The sequence below is a fragment of the Alosa pseudoharengus genome, unplaced genomic scaffold, assembly GCF_046254945.1.
Source record: "Alosa pseudoharengus isolate Yale_2024_CS ecotype anadromous, Long Island Sound unplaced genomic scaffold, YU_APseudo_1.1 YU_APseudo_1.1_scf_2, whole genome shotgun sequence".
Taxonomy (NCBI): domain Eukaryota; kingdom Metazoa; phylum Chordata; class Actinopteri; order Clupeiformes; family Clupeidae; genus Alosa; species Alosa pseudoharengus.
Genome location: NW_027468663.1, coordinates 12,136,241 through 12,157,263, shown reverse-complemented (window position 1 = coordinate 12,157,263; position 21,023 = coordinate 12,136,241). Strand labels below are relative to the sequence as shown.

The 21,023-nt window shown below is 46.5% G+C and overlaps 1 protein-coding gene across 1 annotated transcript; it reads right to left on the bottom strand.

The window, feature by feature from the left end:
* Nucleotides 1–3,899: 3,899 nt before the first annotated feature.
* On the bottom strand, nt 3,900–20,826 carry rem2 (RAS (RAD and GEM)-like GTP binding 2). The gene is made up of 5 exons (XM_076295781.1): nt 20,815–20,826; nt 19,146–19,461; nt 18,015–18,088; nt 7,745–7,922; nt 3,900–4,246 (listed from the first exon to the last, which is right to left on the bottom strand). Exons 1-5 carry the CDS (start codon nt 20,824–20,826, stop codon nt 3,900–3,902), a joined length of 927 nt encoding a protein of 308 aa, XP_076151896.1.
* Nucleotides 20,827–21,023: the final 197 nt, after the last annotated feature.

The window sequence follows — 21,023 nt, the reverse complement described above, 5'->3', positions numbered from 1 at the left end:
TTAAGTCTTAGTCATCCTGTTTTGATTATTCTGTTGTACTGTACAGTCATTAACTAAAGGCTTTTTCTTCTGACCTGGTTTGTGTAACTGCCCTTTGACACTCAGTCTTCATTTAATCCCTATTAAGAGAATTTGCATATAGTCGGGCTGCCTCTTTGTCTACTAAATGTCCCTGGTCGCCCCAAGCCTAAGCGGCCCTGGTGGGTTTTATGTGTTCCGTACGGATTTTTGCACCATTTATCTCGCTTTCATCAGTGCTGGTTCAGATGCTCAGGCTTAAGCTTCTCATTTTATCAGTTTATAAAAGCTTTCATATTTGTGTGCTGCGCTAATCTGTGGTAAATGAAGGCGACTGGCAAAGCAAAGTGACCTTATGGAGTCTAAAAAGGTTTTGCATCGTGACTATAAACCGACCCAGCTCGCTCTGACAGACAGTGATAAAAATATTACTCTATGCAAAAAAGTCTGACTTATTCTTGTACATGTCTGCTTCCTATGACTAAAAGTCCAAAACTGGTATTTTGAAAGAGGCAACTTCACCTGTGAGTCATAAGTTTAAGTTCAAATTAATTTTAGTTTCATTTTAAATTCATTCTTTTGGTAGGACTGTGACTCAGTCACATGAAGAGGAGATAAATAGGCATATCTCTCCCCCTAGCCACACAAATACTGTATGAATGATCTGATGATGCCAAGTTCTGTAGCCTATACATCACCGAAAAACATTTAACTTTTATTGCCTGCCTGCTTTGCTGTTGTTGGTGTTTTATATAGCTACATGCCGTTAACTCATTTTAAGTTTCAAAAAACCAATGTGAGATGCATAACTATATTAATGCAGTACTTTGTAGCTAGTTTTAACCAACTGTGCCATTTGCTTTCATAAATGTTGTGTTTGTCGACTGATTGTTGATTTATGTTGATATGTGGGCATGTAAGGTTTAATGTTGCAGGCTATTGTTCACTCACAATGACAATGCATGACAATGCATATCATGTGATGATGTGCAGTAACCAAATTATATCAATTTACTTTGGGTATAAATATGGAAAATAATGACATTTCCCAGTGGATAATGCAATTACCTTGTTGAGTAACAACCCTGACCCCGGAATTAACTGACAATTAACTTTAGCAAATCTAAACTTTATCTTGAGCTGGGAATGTACACTTACTGCCTTCTGTTCAGTGCTATTTCTGCATGTTTTCCTGTAAGAACATTGTGTGTTCATTTAGCTGGGGCACAGACTGGAATCTTAGCCCTATAGTCCCACTGGTCATATATCTAGGTCTAGGATATCCAGTTTGATGAATAGGCCTGTGGTTTGTCTTTTGTTCTCTTACTCTGCTGAGGCAACAAATCAATTGCAACCGAAGGCTGTGTTCTCCATTACCCTGTTTTTCTTCCTCTGTGGACTCTCCTTCTCAATCACAGCTCTAAACCTTAAAACCTGGCAGATGTGCCCGTCGTTATTATCTACCCTCAAATTAAAATGAAAGGTTGATGGGTGGCTGGGATGGTTTATGTGGGCTTCCTGTAAAGGGTTTGTTAAAGATTACTTTCCTCCAGTGTGTTTAGCTGGTGCAGAATTGATCAACCCCCTTTTAAAAAAAAAACAAAGAGTAGGCCTAAGACAATTCATTCATATTCATAACATGGGGCATGGCATGTGTCTTTATCTCCTTGACAACAGTTGCTTAGCAACTATCACTTGTCATAGTCATCTTGACTCGCCTCCTCTCGCCTGAGAGTTCACTGACCCATCCAGTTGTCTGTGAGCCGACAATGTGAACAAACTTTGTCTGATTGGAATCTTCAATCAACAGATTCAGTCATTTTCAATAGAAGAAAGAAACGTGAGCATGTCAAGTAGCCTATTTTGTGGAGTGTAGACACGAATAAGAAAAATGAGCCTATGACACAGTATGAGCAAAAAAACACACACATTTATTCTCTCTCATCCAAACACAGAGTGATGATGATTCAGCAACAGTGACCAACAAGTGAGCACATGTGAAAAACGATGCAGCCATGTTGACATCAGAGGAGCGTTTCCAGAACGCTGCCCTTTGTTGCATAAGCTTGTGCGGCCAGCCTTCACAGCAATGCTCTGTTTTGTGATATGTACAGTGTGCTGACAGTTTAAAAAAGACAACAAAAAAAACAAAAACAAAACAATACAAGGAGTGGACTATAGAAATGGAATTCACGTTAACTTTGATGGGGGAAAGGGGTGGGGGGCTGAACTCATTTGAGCCACAAAGCCTCTAAAGCAAAGTGGCTTGAATGAATTCTTTTGTACGAGTGTGACGTGGAGAACAGCACTGGGAAGTAGATTCTATCCTCTGACCACTGAGTTTGTCCTGTTTGATCTCCGCTCACTGAATGTTCCTGCTACGACCCTCTGTCCCATAGGAACCACAAGCTCTCATCAGTACCAAGCACGGGACCATGATGCCCCTGCATGGCTGCACATATTGCTTTTTCCTCTCTCTTTCTCTCTCTCTCTCCCTTTTCCCACTCACACTCTCTCTTTTTTACTGTCTTCTCTGCCTCGGCCGTCTGTTTTTGCGTTTTTGCCCGTGTCCCTGCAGTGGCCAGATTTCACAGGTCACGGGAGCTGTCTGATGCAAGAGCGGAGGTGAGGATTTCAGTGTCCACCACACCCCAGATGGGCCAAACTGAGTCCAGACAGCAGGGCTCACTGGCGCTCTAACTAAGAGCCAAGCCACCCCACAGGAAACCGACGGCCACCCCGTCACCTCAGATGTCATCTCTGAATTTGGATTTATGAAGGATGAGTATATGGCTAACTGTTTTCATGTGCATTCTCTTCATTTGTGCTTATGGCAATACCACAGTGCCACTGAATTTCTGTTTTTTTATGCACTGCATGTTGAGATGTTACAAAATAATTCATGCATTATTGATGTAATAATACCTTGAGAATGGTATTGCCTGAATTCAGTACTTAGATTTTCCTAGTGTCTTCCTGTCTATAGTCACATAATGCACAAATTTGTCTAAACACTCAGCACTAGCGTTCTGTTTAAAGGGACTCAGTTTTGTACAGTGAGCTCCACTGCGGAGTGAGACCTGATTCCCGCCATTTCAGGCCACCCAGAGCTGAAGAAGAAGAAGATGTTTGGGCTGTTGTTAGGTCCTATTAATATCATCTGTTGGTTAAGTGCTCTATAGCTATCGGCCCATGCAGAAAATATAACACTGTGTTATAATCTTGGAGCCTTGAACGGATTGGAGGAAGGCATTGGGGGCAGGAGGGGGTTGGGGGGGGGGGGGGTTCTCATAGCTCCGGGCTCTACTCTGTTACACAGCATGCTTCTAAAACAAAGATAATATTAGGGCTATACTAAGACCTCTCATAGTTCTGACAGTTTATATATGAGCTTCATGTCATCCCTGCATTCCTGCTATCAGTTACTGTGAGTATGAATTGGTGTGTTTGCATGTGTGCGTTTGTGTGAAATTGTGTGTGTATTTGGGGAGGGCATTGAACAGCACATTTTATTTTTTTGTTCCATCCCTTAGACAAATTGTGATGGTTAATCCTTGCTTATATCCCTCCCTCATCTTTATTGAATTATTCTGCTCATCACCATCAATTAACCATCACTCTCGCACACTCCACGTCCTTCACGTCCACATCTCCCTCTGTTCATTCAGGTGGTCACCTCTCACCTCTTCTCTGACCTCTACCCATCTGCTTTGTGTGAGGCAACTCCTGCTGTTTCTCTCTCTCCCTTCCTCCATCCTGCTCCATCTCTCTCTCTCTCTCTCGCTCTTTTTACCCTCCCTCTCCCTCCCACTCCCCCCTCCTCCTTTCATCTCCCCTCTTTCTGTCCCTCTTTTACTCCACCCCCCCCCCACACCCCTCTCTCACATGGCACTCAGGTCATGACAGGAGCGGGACTTCTGCCTCATCATGCGACTCCCGCGGTGTCTGCTCAGGTCTCTCTCCCGCTCTCTGTCCCGATCTCGCTCGCGGCCGTGCGCGCGAGGGACCAGGCCAGAGAGGAAGCGCTTGGCCCGGCTCGTCAGGCTCTCGCGGCGGCCGCCGCCGGCACCGCCACCGCCGCTTGCCGCACCGTCGGGCCAGTCGGGCCCCAGGCTGTGGCCTCGCGCCAGACGCACGGCACCATCCAGCAAGTCAGAGGTCCGGTGGTCCAGCGAGGCTGAGAGCTCCAGGTAGAGGCAGTCCAACATTGACGCAGTGGACTGGGCCTCTGGAGGAGAGAGAAACACACAGGGAGATGAAGAGAGAGAGAGAGATGGAAGGAGAGACAGAGAGACAAAGAAAAGAAGATAATTAGAGATGGATAGATAGAGAGATAGAGAGAGAGATGAAGGAGAGACAGACAGACAAAGGGAAAATAAGAGAAATAGAGATGGATAGATAGAGAGAGAGAGAGAGAGAGAGAGAGAGAGAGAGGGTGAGAGAGAGTAAGATAGAGAGATGAAGAGAAAGAAAGAGCGTGACACAATGAGAGCACCCCAAAGGGAGGGGTAGTGAGACACACCCTGAGACATGGTTGATGAATACACCTATGTGCCCAGGCTATAACCATCAGTCTAGCACATCAACAGAAATGATCTCTCAAATGAGTGACTGAGAGCCTTCCTTCAGTCTGCACGGACCACAGCAGGAGTAACAGATAGAGACAGCCCGGTGCTGTGGTGTGTCAGTGTGTGTGTGTGTGTGTGTGTGTGTGTGTGTGTGTGTGTGTGTGTGTGTCTGTGTGTGTCTGTGTGTGTGTGAGATGGGCTAAGCTTGGACACAGCTGATTTTCTGACTCAGCAGGACTGTCACACGCGGCACATCGGCTGGTGTATGACCGAGCCCAAAAAGAGTGGGATGAGAGAGAGAGGAGAGGAAGAGAGAAGAGGAGAGAGAGAGGGGACAGTGGGAGGAGAGAGAGAGGAGAGGAGAGAGAGAGGAGAGGAAGAGAGAAGAGGAGAGAGAGAGAGGACAGTGGGAGGAGAGCGGTCGAGAGGACAAGTGGAGATGAAGGGGGGTGGTGGTTGACATTAATCACAGAGAGTAAAGATATAAAATGGCACGTTGTGTTATCATAAAGACGGACAGAGCGTCATCTCCCCACAAACGCCACCCATTCATTCTAAGTGCCTCTGTGTGCAGAACTGGCCCTTGATTCAATATCATAAATACATTTTATGGCTCTGAGCCCATCTCAGGACATTGTGCACCAAAGACACACACACTTAGAGCCTCGACACACCCTTCTTTTTGTGTTATCATCTGATGTATCCCAAACACACACACACACACACACACACACACACACAGACACACATACACATATATACACATACAAACACACACACACACACACACACACACACACACACACACACACACACCACATACACATAGACACACACGCAAAAACACATACACACGAGGGGTTTCAGATTTCCGCTGTGAGATTCAATGTCAACCAGCAACAGACCGGTCTTAAACAAGCCAGGCCAATAGCTGACTCTGTTCACAGGTGTAGGTGAATGAGGCCAGAGTAACGGCAGGGAGAGGAGGGAGAGAGACACGCTGCAGCATCATTTCTCATGCACATGTCTGCATTAGAGGAGAGAGCAGAACTGCTGAGGACAGCAGCGCTCGGATAACACCCACACATACTGTACAGACACATATACACTACACACACACACACACACACACATATACATGCACACACACACACATAGACAAACACACACACGCACACAAACATAAACATGCACACACACACACACACACACTATACATACACATATACTTCTGCAGACATACACACACACACACACACACACACACACACACACAAACATAAACGCACACACACACACACACACACACACACACACACACACACACACACACACACACACACACACACACATCTGCTATCTTCCCGTGTGCCACACCCATGACAGACCAGAGCAGGAGTCTCACTAGCGTCGTTAACACAGACAGACTCAGGCTTCATCACCTGGGCTACTTGATCTGTCTGTTGCGTCAAGTAACAAGTCTCTGGCAACAACAGGCTCCTGCTCTCAGGCCTTAACACGCACTCCAAAGAAGCTATTGTGCTCTTCTTTGTGGAGAAAATGTGCCAAGCAGGGTTTTTCTGTCTTTTTTTCTCCCCCCTCCCCTCTGTTCATCCCTCCCGTTATCACACCTCCCCACACATATGGCATAGTGTTAGCCTCTCCATACAGGGAGAGAGAGGGACGTGAGAGAGTGTTGGAGAGAGAGAGAGAGAGAGAGAGAGAGAGAGAGAGAGAGAGAGAGAGAGAGAGAGAACCAGAGGTAGAAAAAGAGAAAGAGAGATTATTGAGTACCCTGGCAATAATGTGCACAAAACACACATGCACACACAGACACACACACATACATACCTAAACACACACACACAAATACACACACACACAAACACATACCTAAACACACACACACAAATACACACATAAAGATAGTAGCAACGGCCCCCTGTGGGAAACAGATAATCCACAGTAAACAGTGCAATCGGCCAAAAGACAAGAACTCGCCACAGGATCCCACTACAGCATGAAAACACACACACACACACACACACACACACACACACACACACACACACACACACACACACACACACACACACACACACACACACACACACACACACAAACACACACACACACACACACACACACACACACACACACACACCGCAGGAACACACAACTGCAAACCCCAGCACCAGCACACTGCAACACAAAGCAGCAGCAGCAGCAGGGTGGAGGCCATCCCACAGATGGAGCAACATAAGCCAGCGAGAGAGACACAGAGAAGTAATTAAAGAAGAGGAGACAGAGGTAGAGGGATGGATTGGGAACGACAGAGAGAGAGACCGTGATAAAAAAGAGATTTGGGAAAGAGAAATAGAGAGATTGAGAAAGGGAAATAGAAAAGTGCATAGAGAAAAGGAGAGGTAGAGAATGAGGAGGTATTGATGGAGAGATCGAGACAGAAAGAGAGAGAGAGAGAGAGAGAGAGAGAGAGAGAGAGAGTGAAAGAGCAGGTAAAGCAAGGAGAAGGCTGATTTGGGTGTGTTGGAGAATGTGGCTCTCAGAGGAAACACATTGAAGCTGCACAGAGCTATTCTTACACACGTGCGTGCACACACACACACACACACACACACACACACTCACACACACACACACCAGGCTTGTGCAAAATTCCAGAATTGAATTAAAACTGGCTCTTAAATTCCAATTCAATTCTTAATTTGCACTTCATTTCAATTGAGGTAGCAAACAGGAAGCAGAATTGCAATTCGAATTGTGCACAACCCTGACACACACACACACACACACACACACACACACACACAATGGTTTCACACCAAGGAACATATATGGTCTGCTGTGAGCCAGTACATGGGAGACATCACATCTGTCTGCTCACAGCACTAAGACAAGGGAAAGGTAGCACCTCCTGCTGGAAACAACAGATGGAGCTGTAGCTGTAGGGGAGATGGTAGTCTCCATCTCCAGTGAAGTACTAGTGTTGACTGACACCCACAGAGGGGCATCCAGGGGCCAGCTGAGGGGTGGGGGCAGGGAGATTTATGGGATAGGGGAGGAATGACATCGGGGTGGTAGTGGACTGATGGATAGACCGAGGACGGGCGCCCCTCCCTCCCTCCCTCCCTCCGTACCCTCAGTGCTGATCTCTCGCGAGCGGACAAGGTCACTCTTGTTGCCCACGAGGATGATGGGTGTGTTGGGCTGTATCTCCCTCAGGAGCAGGCGGAGTTGCGAGGTGCGGTGGAAGCTGCGGCGGTCTGTCAGCGAGAACACCAGGATGACCACCTCGCACTGCAGCGTCGACAGGTCCTGTCAATCACAGGACACAGAGAGGGAGAAGTCAACAAACAAGAAAAAAACACTCAAATAAATAAAAAAAACAAACACACAGGCATAAACACATACAAACATTCAGACGGCACGTTGAGCAATAACATAATGGGTGCCGCATGCGAAGGAGATTACACTGCTTTAAAAAGGCAGCGTGACTAGCTAGGTGGTTGCTTTTGGTAGCTGCTGCCCCGGTGGCTGTGACGGATCAATCAGCTCTGCGACTGCGGTACGAGACTGGCATCTCCTCAGTGCCAGGTAAGAAACACAATGGCGCCTCAGACCTGCCTTCAGATCTGTCAGCGGGCAGGGTAACGGGGCTGGGGGATAAACGTGTGAAATCGAGGTTAAGTGGGATGCAGTTCCTCTTCACAAGGGACCCTGCTGCTGAGTTCTGATTGGGAGACAAAGGCAAAGGCTGGAGGCATCTCTGAGGTACGGCCAAGGTCAGACAATACACATAAACACACACACACACACACACACACACACATAAACATACAGAAGTGCAAAAAACAACAAAGAAATACGTCATACACATATACACACTCTTTCTCTGAAACACGCAGATGTACAGTCACACACACTTCTGTCACACACATGCACGTACACCAGAGACATGGCTCTTTTCAGGCTGCCCTACATCCCCTCTCTTCAGCCCCTCGGCGGAGCCCACTAAAAAATTCACATCCATCTTTTGGCCAATGGCGTGGCAGCCCCTGGAGCAGGGAATTCACCGCCCCAGAAACAGCCTCCGATCTCTAGCCGAAAGGAAGTGACTGAGGACCCACCCCCACACACACACACACAAACACACCCACACCACCTGTCACCCTCTTACACACACACACACTCACACATGCATACACATAGATACACACACAGATACACACATGAATGCTTAGACACACACATACACAAACAGAAACAGACAGACACACACACACACACACACACACACACACACACACACACACACACACACACACACACACACACACACACACACACACACACACACACACACACACACACACACACACACAGTAAGGTGAAGATGGATAGATGGACAGAGGCTCATCTTCACAGTGGAGCAGAGCTGAGCTGATGCTGGAGGCTGGCAGACTTTAAAGAAGTGAGTGTGGAGGCGCATGGGGGAGAGATCAATAAAGGGCATTATGATGGAGAGTGTCCCGCCTGTTCGGCCGGACAAAGTAAGAGGCTGTTGGGTCGGAAGCGATGAATGGTCCTCCCAGCGCCAATCTCATCTTGTTTTTTTTCTCTCTCTCTCGCTTATCTCTCTCCCTCTCTTTCTCTCTCTCTCTTGTCTCTCTCTCTTTCTCTCCCTCTCTTGTCTCTCTCTCTTTCTCTCTCTCTCCCCACACACAGCCCAGGCCATCTGTCAACTTCCCCCTTTCCCTCCCTCAACTGAACACACACACACACACACACACACACACACACACACACACACACACACACACACACATACACACATACACACACATACACACACACACACATATACGTACACAGACAAACACACACAGGCTCTCTCACACACACACACCACCATCAGTTTTTCTCCTAATTTTCACATTCTTTTTCTTAGATGAGTCACTCTGATCCAGACGCACAGCATTCTTTTTTATGTTAAGTTCATTAGGTATACCAGGTGTACAGCTATGCAAATTTCAAACAGAGCTTTCATATAAACCAAACAACGGCTTGATAAACAGCCTTAAAAACCGTACCTAAAAAATGTATCTCATGATTATGTAACATTAATAATATGCTAGTCTTTTAAGCTGTCCTGTGGTTCGCCATATATGCACTTGTAAGTGCACTTGTAAAAGTCAACTATTATAATCATCAGATATTACCTGCTGCAATCATACAGCAACACTCATCTGATTGGGATTTATGTAAAATAATCGCATTGTGTGAAATAATCCCATCCAGGCCTAACATATATACACAGGTAAAGGAACTACGAGGGTTATGGGCCATGAGCTATATGAATGAGATGGTCCAGCACTAAGCCCCTGGCCTGCCTGGCCACTAACCTCAAGAGATATCAGCTGACAACAACAACAACAACACAATTCAAATCACACAAGTTAAGTTTTATCCCCCCCAAAAAAGAAAAAAAAGAAATAGAAATTCAAGTTCAGAAGGGGTCAGGGCAAAGCAGATTAGAGCCATAACATGGCGTGCTGTGCGGACGCCAGCCCGGCGGCTCCATCACAGCAGCCTGCGTAAACACACCTTTTCCTGGAACACCAGCGGCCCTGGACTGCGCCCCGGAGGAGCCCAGATTAGAGCGCGAAATTAGGACAGGGTCCCAAGCCACAGGAGGTCAGAGAGAGAGAGAGAGAGAGAGAGAGAGAGAGAGGGGGAGAGGGATAGAGAGAGAGAGGGAGAGAGGGATAGAGAGAGAGAGAGAGAGAGAGAGGGAGAGAGGGGGAGATAGATGAAGGGGGAGAGAGATGAGGATGGTAAGAGGGGTAGCTAGGAGTGAGAGATTGAGGGAGGGAAAGAAAAAGAGATAACAAGTGGAAGGGGGGATAACACAGGGGAGGTAAAGAGAGAGGGAAGGAGAGAAAAGAGGGGAAAAAGGAGAGAAAGGCAGTAAGGAAAGACATTTAAAGCAGAAAAATCGAGGTGGATGACCGATTAAAAAGAATGATCAGAAACAGAGAGCAAGCCACTTAGAGAAGAAGTATGAGGGGTAAAGAGACCGGGGGTGGGGTGACAGGCAGAGTGGGAGGGGGGAGGGGGAGGCACAGAGGGGGAGGGGGGGGCTCCTTCATCATCTATGGGCGAAGTGAAAATCTGATAATTGGATGTCGGGCTTAGCGGTGCGGTTTGCTGAGTTGGTTCCTCTGTGCCGGAATGAGCACCCACACCCCTAAGGATGGACATAACTGGGGCCATCTGTCAGCGTCTGACACAAACAGCACACACACACATACACAGCACAGACACACACACACACACACACACACACACACACACAGTCACACACACACAGCACACAAACAAGCAAACACACACACACAGCACATGGACAAGCAAACACACAAACACACACACAGCACACACACAGCACATGGACAAGCAAACACACACACACACACACACACACACACACACACAAGGCATACACAGCACATGAACAAGCAAATACACACACACACAAACACACACACACACACCGCACACCACACACACACACACACACATACACATACACACACACACACACACACACGCAGCACACAAATAAGCAAACACACACATGCACACCAACTATACGTACCACACATGCACAGTTGAACGCACAGACATTAAGATATAAGCACACACACACACACACACACACACACAAATCCACAGATGTCCAAAGACACCCCTCCCAGCCACCCCCCCCCCCCCCCCACACACACACACACACACACACACATTTGCACAGATTCATAGACAGCCTCATGAGTCACTCACACCACAACGAGTCCATCCTGGCAGTACGCTTCTACCCAGCACACCTGAGCCCCACTCCGACCCACATCCTCTACAAAGCACATACACACAGTGCTACCACATCCTGAAGCCATCCTCACAGCAAACAGCATTACCACATCCGGAAATCATTGTCTACACAACACATCTGCACAACACTACCGCATCCTAGTCATCCTTTCCACAGCACCTACAGACAGCACTACCACAAAATGAATACAAATGACTTATATACAATCTCACTCCTAACCTCCTCATTCAAGCAAAGCAAACCCACAGACAATAACATGGGTAGGGCTGGCTGGGACAGACCAGTCTGATCTGAAACTCATTAATCCACTTTGGACATACACACACACACACACACACACACACACACACACACATACACACACGCGCGCACACACACACACACATACACACACGCACACACACACACAAACACACACACACACACAGACACAAACACGGCTCCCACCCTTGGACACCTCAGTAGTCTTTCCACCATGAATATTTCACCCAGGGACCAGATCAATTATCGATGGGCATTAAGGGCTCTGGGTGTGGGCTTGGAGGGTTGGGTGAACAGGCTTTGCCTCTTGCCAGAGATAGACAAAGTTAGCAGAATGGCTTGACATACCGTATAGCTACTTGAACTGTAGCTTACAACACAGTATATTACAGTATGATTAGTTGTGGCCTTTTGAATGGGTCAAAGCCAGGTGATGGTGAGTACCACTCTACTCAAGCGAACAGACTATAGAAAGATAGGTATAGGCAGGCTAAGCTGTGTATACATTAAGTCGGGTAAATACGCATATAGAGGTGAAAACAATCTCCATTTATAGTATTGTTTATCAATATCGTTTTTTCAAAAATGTCAGCGCTGATGGCAGCTGATGGGTAATGGGCTTTGTTGTGTGGTGTGGTGACTGAAAGCTCTGGTTCCTTGTAGGGGAAGTTTCAGGTTCACAGCACAGGTGACAGGACAGGAGTGGACTGAGCTCTGGCTCTCTGGCTCTAACTCAGGCCACAGCTGGCCGGCCAGGCCCCGCCAGGGCAGAGCTGCCAGGTCTGAGACTGCCCTCTGTCCAGCGAGCTGCCACCACCCATCCCTTTCACATTACACTGAGCCGGCCCGGTGTTTTTTTACCGCTGAGGGAAATAGACAGCCAGTGGCCACTGGTGAGTGAAGGAGTGACAGAGAGAGAGAGAGAGAAAGAGAGGGAGAGAGATATGGAGTGAAGGAGAGAGGGAGGGAGAGTCAGGAATGAGATGGAGGGATAGAGGTAGTGAGAGGGAGAGAGGGGACATTCTTAGTGCCAAAACATGTGGCTAAGCAAACCTCTGTGGCTATTTTAAGGAGTGGGATGACTTATTAAAACCATTTTTGCCTTCACTGTCAAAAAGCTCTCTCAGGGCTTACCAGGGTTGTCCAGACTGTGTGTGTGTGTGTGTGTGTGTGTGTGTGTGTGTGTGTGTGTGTGTGTGTGTGTGTGTGTGTGTGTGCATGTGCATGTGTGTGTGTGTGTGTGTGTGTGTGTGTGTGAGTGAGTGAGTGTGTGTATGTGCGTGTGTTTTATGTGTGTTCGCATGTACTATGTGATCTGGTGCTGCTCTTGCTCCCGGGTGGGTGAAGGGATTGTGAGTGATTTGTGGGCATACACAAGGTGAGGGCAAGGTGACCTAGATGGCTACTGGCTCTGCAGAAAATCCCAGTCAGATAAACCTCAGAAACCACTTGAGGTGAAGTGTACTGTAGCATGACCATATTGAGCTGCGCTGTGCTGTGCTGTGCTGTGCTGTGCTGTGCTGTGCTGTGCTGCGTTGTGTTGCGTTGCGTTGCGTTGCGTTGCATTGCGTTGCGTTGCGTTGCGTTGCGTTGTGCAAAGCAGCGCTGAAGTGCTTGTCACTAGCTGTACTATACCATGCTGTCAGGTGCACTACTTCATTGTGCTGCTGTATTGTGCTCCGTGGTTTAGGGCAGGGCAGCATTGAGACTGATATACGGTTTTCTCTGCGGCTGCCTCGGATGCGATAAGGTGGCAGAATGAGTTCACGGTGGCTGTCTCCTACATTAGCAGCAAGGCAGTATTAGGGTTCACCGTATGGCTATTGATGCCTTACTTACTGTGGCTGTCTCTTACATTAGCAGCAATGCAGTAGTAGGGTTCACCGTATGGCCAGGGATGCCTTGCTTATTGTGCCGTCAGCCGGACACTGAGCTGGGCGTGTTACAAACTGCTTCTACAGCAGCAAAAGAGGTGAGACCTTGCTATGGGTTTAATTGCTTGCCGAGGATGGCTGCATCTTTAAAAAGTTGCTCAACTCAGCTAAAAAGGAAGCTAAATCCATTGCAATCAGATGGATGGTCAGGCATTTAAAAGCCTGTATAATCTCCTCAATGCAACATCATAAATACATAATACATGTGGGTTCTTGTGTGTCGACAGCCGCTACATATGGGTACATATATTTAAAGTGCAGGAAAAATGGAAAAGCCACCCTCCAGTGCCGTGCACATAAACAAAAAAATGATAATCACGGCACACCTTGCCGCTCCGCGGGAACAGGTTTGGTGGGTCACCGCACGACTGAGATCACAGACTCGCACGAGCGCAGCCCCGCTTACATCCCTCTGCTCCGCTCGCCGGTCGTCATGGCAACCACAGGGAAGGCATTTAGGTGGGGTGGGGGGTGGAGATGTGTGTGTGTGTGTGTGTGTGTGTGTGTGTCTGTGTGTGTGTGTATGTGTGTGTGTGTGTGTGTCTGACTCTGCGGCCCCATTCCTGAGGTCAGGGGTCACATGATGTAACAGTGCGCGCATCGCAGTGCTGTGGGGAGGGAGAGCAGGGCAGGATTCGGAGGCAGCGGGTCGCACAGTGGCCGCTTTTATGTGCCCGTCCACTTAATTCCATCACCAACCTCAACATCAACACAGCGACCTGCGCCAGTCAAAGCCATTCGGATTTTACAAATCCCAGCTGGCCCTGAGCCTCCGATGGCGGGGGACAAGGGAGCAATGAAACACCATGATTGAACACAAAAACACAGTGAAGACTAGGACCCATAGTAAATGAGGCCATGGGAGGAAAGTGAAGAAGAAGAAGAAGAAGAAGAAGAAGAAGAAGAAGAAGAAGAAGAAGAAGAAGAAGAAGAAGAAGAAGAAGAAGAAGAAGAAGAAGAAGAAGAAGAAGAAGAAGAAGAAGAAGAAGAAGAAGAAGAAGAAGAAGAAGAAGAAGAAGAAGAAGAGTGAAAGAATGAGGTCTGGGCAGAGAATGCAGGACTTGTGCACTGACCTAAATGAAGCCGTCCCTGGGCTAGACATGGCACAGTTTAAATTATTCAGGCATATACAGTGCAGCAGATGCTTCAAGAACAAAACAAAGAGGAAGTGCGTCTCTCTGATGAGTGCCAGGCCAGCCATCCAGCACTTGGCCTCAGTCCACACTGTTTCCTCAACCGTTGTTTAATCACAGAGGACTCACTGAGCATTAAGCTATTTTACAGCAGTGCCCATCATTCAACAACAACAATCATATAAAACAACAACAACATCAACATCAACAACAAAAGTCAAATAAAAATAAAAATACAAAATGATAAAAAAGTCTAAACATCTGTCAAAGCAAGAACACTGCACAACAGCCATCTGTCTATTATGCCCTTAAATTGGTCTACTAACACAAACTGGTCTAATTTCAAAATTACATCTCTTGCTATTTGTTCCATTTGAGAAGTTTCTACTATAAGTCCCTTTGAGTGTGTATCACAACAAATTAATTAATTCAATTTTAAGAGAGGCAAGGTAAAAAGGCAACTTGCCTCATATTCTCATAAACAAACATTAGGCAGTGTTTCCCCCTTCTATAATAGAGATGACCATCCCACATTTTGGTAAGGTTTACAGCAAAGGGGGCTGCATCCACACAACAGCAACATAGTCTAGGACTGACATTATAGTTGATTGAACAATGGCCACTCTGTTATCTAGAGAGAAGACGTTATCCTGTATAGTTCACCCAATTTAATTTTTTTCTTTTTTTACTCAAGCACACATTTTAAATTAAAGTTTGCCATCTCGCCAAATATCCAGATATTTGTAATAAATAACTTGTTCAATTTGTGCTCCATTCAGGGAACAAATACCATAGGCACACTTTCTTGATTTAGTCTTTGATCATTTAGAACCAATTTTATATTTCTGCACAGTCAACTGCACACTGAGGAGGTCACAGTGCTTGATCTATGGATGGCAAATAAGCATAAACAATTGTATCATCTGCAAAAAAAAAACAATTCTATTGAAGCACAGACAACATGTACAATGTAAACAATAATGAGCCTAAAATCAAGCCTGGTGGAACACCATCTTTTAGTCTTAATGCCTCTGAGGCTAATCCGGTCACATCTACATGCTGTGTTCTATCAGAGGTAGTCTTGAAAATGACTGAACGATAACTTCATCAAAATCCAAAGGCCAGTTTTCCAAGAAGTAGAAGTATAATTGACAGTGTCAAAAGACAGATCAATAAACAGAGTTGCACAATGTTCCTCACTATCATCATCAGCAGCTATATCATTTACAACCGTAGCTGCTGTAAGGGTGCTATGGCCAGCTCTGAACCCAGATTGATAAGGACTTAAAGGTCATATCAATGTTGGCGGGGTAACGTCACTTCTGTTGACGTTCAAAAAAAAACAGAGAGCTAGCTCGCTACTCCCTCCCCCTCCCTCCTGTGCATTTGAAACTCTCCTGAACGCGCATATCATCGGTTATTGGTTGGAACACTTTATTTTGCCTTTCACTGGTTGGCAACACTTGTTGTTAGCAATTGTTTTTGTGTGCAGATCTCAGAGCCTAGGCTGTCTACAGAGACACGTTTTTTTGACGGCCTGCTTATGGGGCAGCTAGCGGATCGTTAGGAAAGATTATATGAACGTGATCATTTACGTTTGGGCCTTTTTTGGGCCTTAGTCCCCACAACATTTAAGACCCCATATGGAAAATGCATATTATTTCAATGAGGTTTTATCACTGAAAATGATTATTTCTGAAAACTTTGGCCAAAGTTGAGATGTGGGAAAATTCATGGTTTCACTTTTTATCAAGGGAAAACAGTGTGTTGAATTTGTGACATGTTGTTCCCTCGTTCGTTTGAAATCTCTGATTGACCACCTGTTCGAGGGATTTGCGACAGCCTTTCCCAGCTGTTAGTAACAGGTTTGTAGCATATCAGTGTTCAAAGGAATTGTTTTTAAAAAAAGAGGGGATATAGGCTATCAGTTTTTTCCTAATAGCCTACCCTACTAGGCCTACGTATCTCTTAGATTTAGCTAATGAGTGTTGTAGGAGATATTGACGGCACAATAACTTTTACAAAATACCAGAAAACAATGTTAAGGCATTTTGTGGAGAAGAAGGATGGTTTGTGTGGTTAGGTCTATCCAGTTGAGTGCAGAGGCATTCCCCCCCTGTATAGGGTTGAAACATGCCCCATAATTACGTCCCAATGGAGCAGAATCAGACTCATATTCTGACTAGAGGAGTCACTAGGGCTGATTTCCAAACTTTTTGAATAGAATCAGAAAATAGTGTTAAATAGGGTTGCAAAAATGCAAGTGAAATGTTTAGCCATCTCAGGGGCAGCAATCTAACTGATCTGCACCCAGTGAACTTTAAATACACTTGGAATTGCACAATGCCTAGAGAACTTCAGATTGCTTTACTGGTCTGAATGAGAAGGAAGAGTTATTACTTGAATATGAAATCCTGTCTTCCTCAGAAATAGTGACACTGAAGTGGCCTTGAGTCTCTACTGTCTAATCCATGCCATTGAGTCGATCACAGAAGTTTGCTGACTTGCTTTGTCTTTTCGTTCATCTTGGCACAAAAGAGAATGAAAAAAGAGCCTAGCTTCTTCAGGCGCTCTACTCGATGTTGGGTAATGTCACTTCTGTTGACGTTCAAGGGCGCTATAGCTCGCTACTCCCTCCCAGTCTGGGCTGTCCACACAGACCGCGTTTTTTTTACAGTGTATCGCTTAGAGCACCTTAATTAAAGCTGCTGATCTTTTTGACCTAGTTAGTGAGTGTGGGTCAACTGCACTGCGTTCTCGATCTGGCTGGGTAAATTAGACTGGGATCTTGTGAACTACACAAACGATCAAACTGAAAATCACACCTTAAACCTACCATAAAATGCAACACATTAGAAGAATTTTATTCAATACACGGTAACAAAAGGTCAGTCTTAACCGTTGCAGTCATACATACACAAGTCTTTTTGCCCTGCTGGCTGTGTGTGTGTGTGTGTGTGTGTGTGTGTGTGTGTGTGTGTGTCTCTCGGCTGTAGTCTGTTTGCTGTCTGTCTCCATTTGCACAAACAAACAAACGCACACAAAATCTGCTCCTAATTTTAACATGGGGGATTTTTCATTTGGATTTGCAGAGGGGCTCCGGGTGGAGGGAGTGACTGATAGCTGAGCAGAGACAGTGATGCGGTGTGGGCACTGCCATGTGTGGGATTTGTGCTTGCGTGGCACTCACCTGCTTCCAGTTGTCATAAACGAGGATGGTGCTGTCCTCGTCATCCAGTGTCACCCGCCGCTGATAGCCCTCGCCTGTAAGACAAGGCCGAGCCGTCAGTCAGAGGGGGGCTCCATCAAAACAATTTCTCTCTCTCTCACACACACATACACACACACATTTATATTGTCTATCAATCTCTCTCTATGTGTCACACAGACAAAATCATACTCACATAGACACAAAAAACACACACACACAAAAAACACACACACACACACACACACACACGTATTCTCTATCAATCTCTCACTATATCTCTGTCACACATACAAACTCATACTCACATAGACACAAAAACACACACACACACACACACACAGACACACTCATATTCTCTCCCTTCCTCTCTCTCACACACATACACACACACAGAGTCCTGTTTGACATGAACTATTCAGACATTATTGCACCTGAGTAAATGCCCAGAAGTGCCTCTATCATCTGACACATATTGTCCTTGGGTCAGGGAAGCTCTGATGAGGCTCTTACGGAGAGCAGCACCTAAGCTCCTGAAGCAACAGATCCCTCTCCCTCTCTTCTCTCCCTCTCTCTCTCACACTCTTTATTTCTCTCATTTCTCTCTCTTCAGTACTCTCTGTCCTTCTCTCCCCCTCACCCTCTCTCTCTCACACATACATCCCTCTCTCTCTCTCTCTCTCCCCCTCTTCCCTTTCTCTCTCTCTCTCTCTCTCTCTTGTTCGCCGTGGAATTGGTTTGATAAGAGACACAAGCTATTAAACCTGCCTCGGAGAGGAGGTAGGGTAGGGAGGGAGTCGGGGGACAGGGGAGAGATGAGGTAAGAGAGAGGCCGTGCAGGGAGGCTTCACTTCATGTCATGCCACATGTCTCACGATGCGAACACACTCTGCCGCACATTCACATTCAGCAGCATAACATTCAGCAGCCTAATCAGGGATCTGTTTACCAGCCTCAGGGAGAGAAAGTTAACAAACAAACAAACAGCAACAACAAAAAAACGAGATGAAAACAGGCTTGAAGGTCAGCACAAAAAAAACAAACACAAACATCAATGTAAACATGAACTTGTAGGGTTTATTTGTCTGCTTGTTCGTTTTTTCGTTTGCTTACCGCTGGAGCTCTCGGAGTCCAGGGACAGGGAGCGGTCCGACTGGCCAGCCAACAGCAGCGCCAGAGAGGACTTGCCCACGCCGGTCTGGCCCAGGAGCACGATGCGAAGGGGCCCGTGGTATCGGTCCTGGGGGGCCTGCCCCAAGGCCTCCCCCCCCTGGGCCCCGCTGACGGGTGGTGCGGCGGGCTCGTCAAACCCCGGTGCCCAATCATAGTCCTCCGAGACGGCCTCCTCCCGTCTCAGCTGGTGCTTGATTGGCAGAGGGGTGCTGCCTCGACGCAGAGGGGGCGCGGCGGAGAGCAACAAGCCATAACCCTGGGCAGGGAAAAGCAGGAAATGGAGATTAATTCACCATCCACCGGGCAATGGCCGTAGGGGGGCCATGGCAAGAGCAAGGGACTGGGATGCTGTATCTACAGAAGGATAACTGGGAGCCACAAGCTGTCAATGAAAACTCGATTAGGAATGACTGCGCTGCGGCGCACTTCATGCATGAATGTCTGACTAGTCTGTATTAATACTGCATTAGCGGGAGGGCTGCAGGCAGGTTACAGCATAGTACATGCTCCCACTTATGGGATTTCTGCAGGATTGTACATTAAATAAAAAATGGGTCAAAAAGCGGCCAGCCGTCCACAAAGCAATCTGACAGAAATAAACTTCCTGATGCGCTCTCTCTCTCGTCTCTCTCTCTCTCTCATTCACACACACACACACACACACACAAAGAAACATGTCCCAAAATACACACAAACATGACAACAAGATCAGTATTGTATTGGGCTGCCCAAGGCTCCTGTCCAGTTAAAGCATCTTAACGCTGATTTCAACAAGGCAACAATAGGAGGATTCCTTCTTATTCTCTCTTTCTCTCTCTCTTTCTCTCTCCCGTATGTTTACAGGAGCTGGGTGTGCGGATAGCTGCCATTAATATTAATACGCAATTAATTCTGAGCCTGCCCTGTAGGAGACAGCAGGTGAGTGTGTGACTACATCAGGCTGATATAGGCTACTGTAGCCAACCTCAGAACAGGGACGTCAGCGTGGCGCTCAGACGCAGACCCCCAATTACACTAATTGAAAGAAGCTGATTAATTAATCATGGCTATTGTCAATAAGATGCTGGGGAGGGGGAGAGGGCCGCAGTAGGAGAGAAACGTTTTCGGTGACAGATTATGTTATCTATAATATATCGCTAATAGCGATAGCCTTCACTAGTTTAATTGTGGTCCGAAATATTAATTTATTTTATCCCATCATGTTCGAAGAAAAAAAAAAGATTGAGTTATACAGTCTATAGGCTAGCAATTCTAAGAGTGAGCAAATAACGACAATTACAGCTTACTTTTGTCAAATGGGCAGTTGCATTCCGCACAACAGCACAAGGCTACAGATGTGTTTTGTCTACAGGGGAGGAGAGAGGCACGTAAGGTAGATAAAGGGAGAATACATGTACACAAAGTGATAGTAGTAATCCTACAACGCCTTCAGTCGGCTCTTCGGTATGCTCTCCGTTAGAGAGGAGGGTGTGTACACCGGCTCGAGAAGGCTGAATAAATAAAGGCAAGCGATGCTGGACTAGGCTACATGCGGATATAGGTCGCTGGAGACTGTGGAACCTGGGAAGTGTGAAAATGGGAAACAGGTAAAAAAATGCATGCGACTTACCTGATCTGACATCGTTCTCAATTTTTCATCTATTCTCACAGAGAAAGTCCTTGACAGTGGTGGGCACGATCCATGTCATGTCACATTGGTGCTAAACGTTCGCCGATGCAACCTTCCACCAGTGTGGGCATTTACGATAGTAAATGCTTTAGCCTACTGTTTCAGATTATAAAACACATGCTTATTTAGCCGCGAGACGCTTAAAACGC

Coding starts and splice junctions, on each gene's coding strand:
- rem2 (XM_076295781.1), bottom strand. Junction 18,089..19,145: donor GGACTCCGAGAGCTCCAGCG/GTAAGCAAACGA, acceptor CTTGTCTTACAG/GCGAGGGCTATCAGCGGCGG. Junction 7,923..18,014: donor TTTATGACAACTGGAAGCAG/GTGAGTGCCACG, acceptor TGTGATTGACAG/GACCTGTCGACGCTGCAGTG.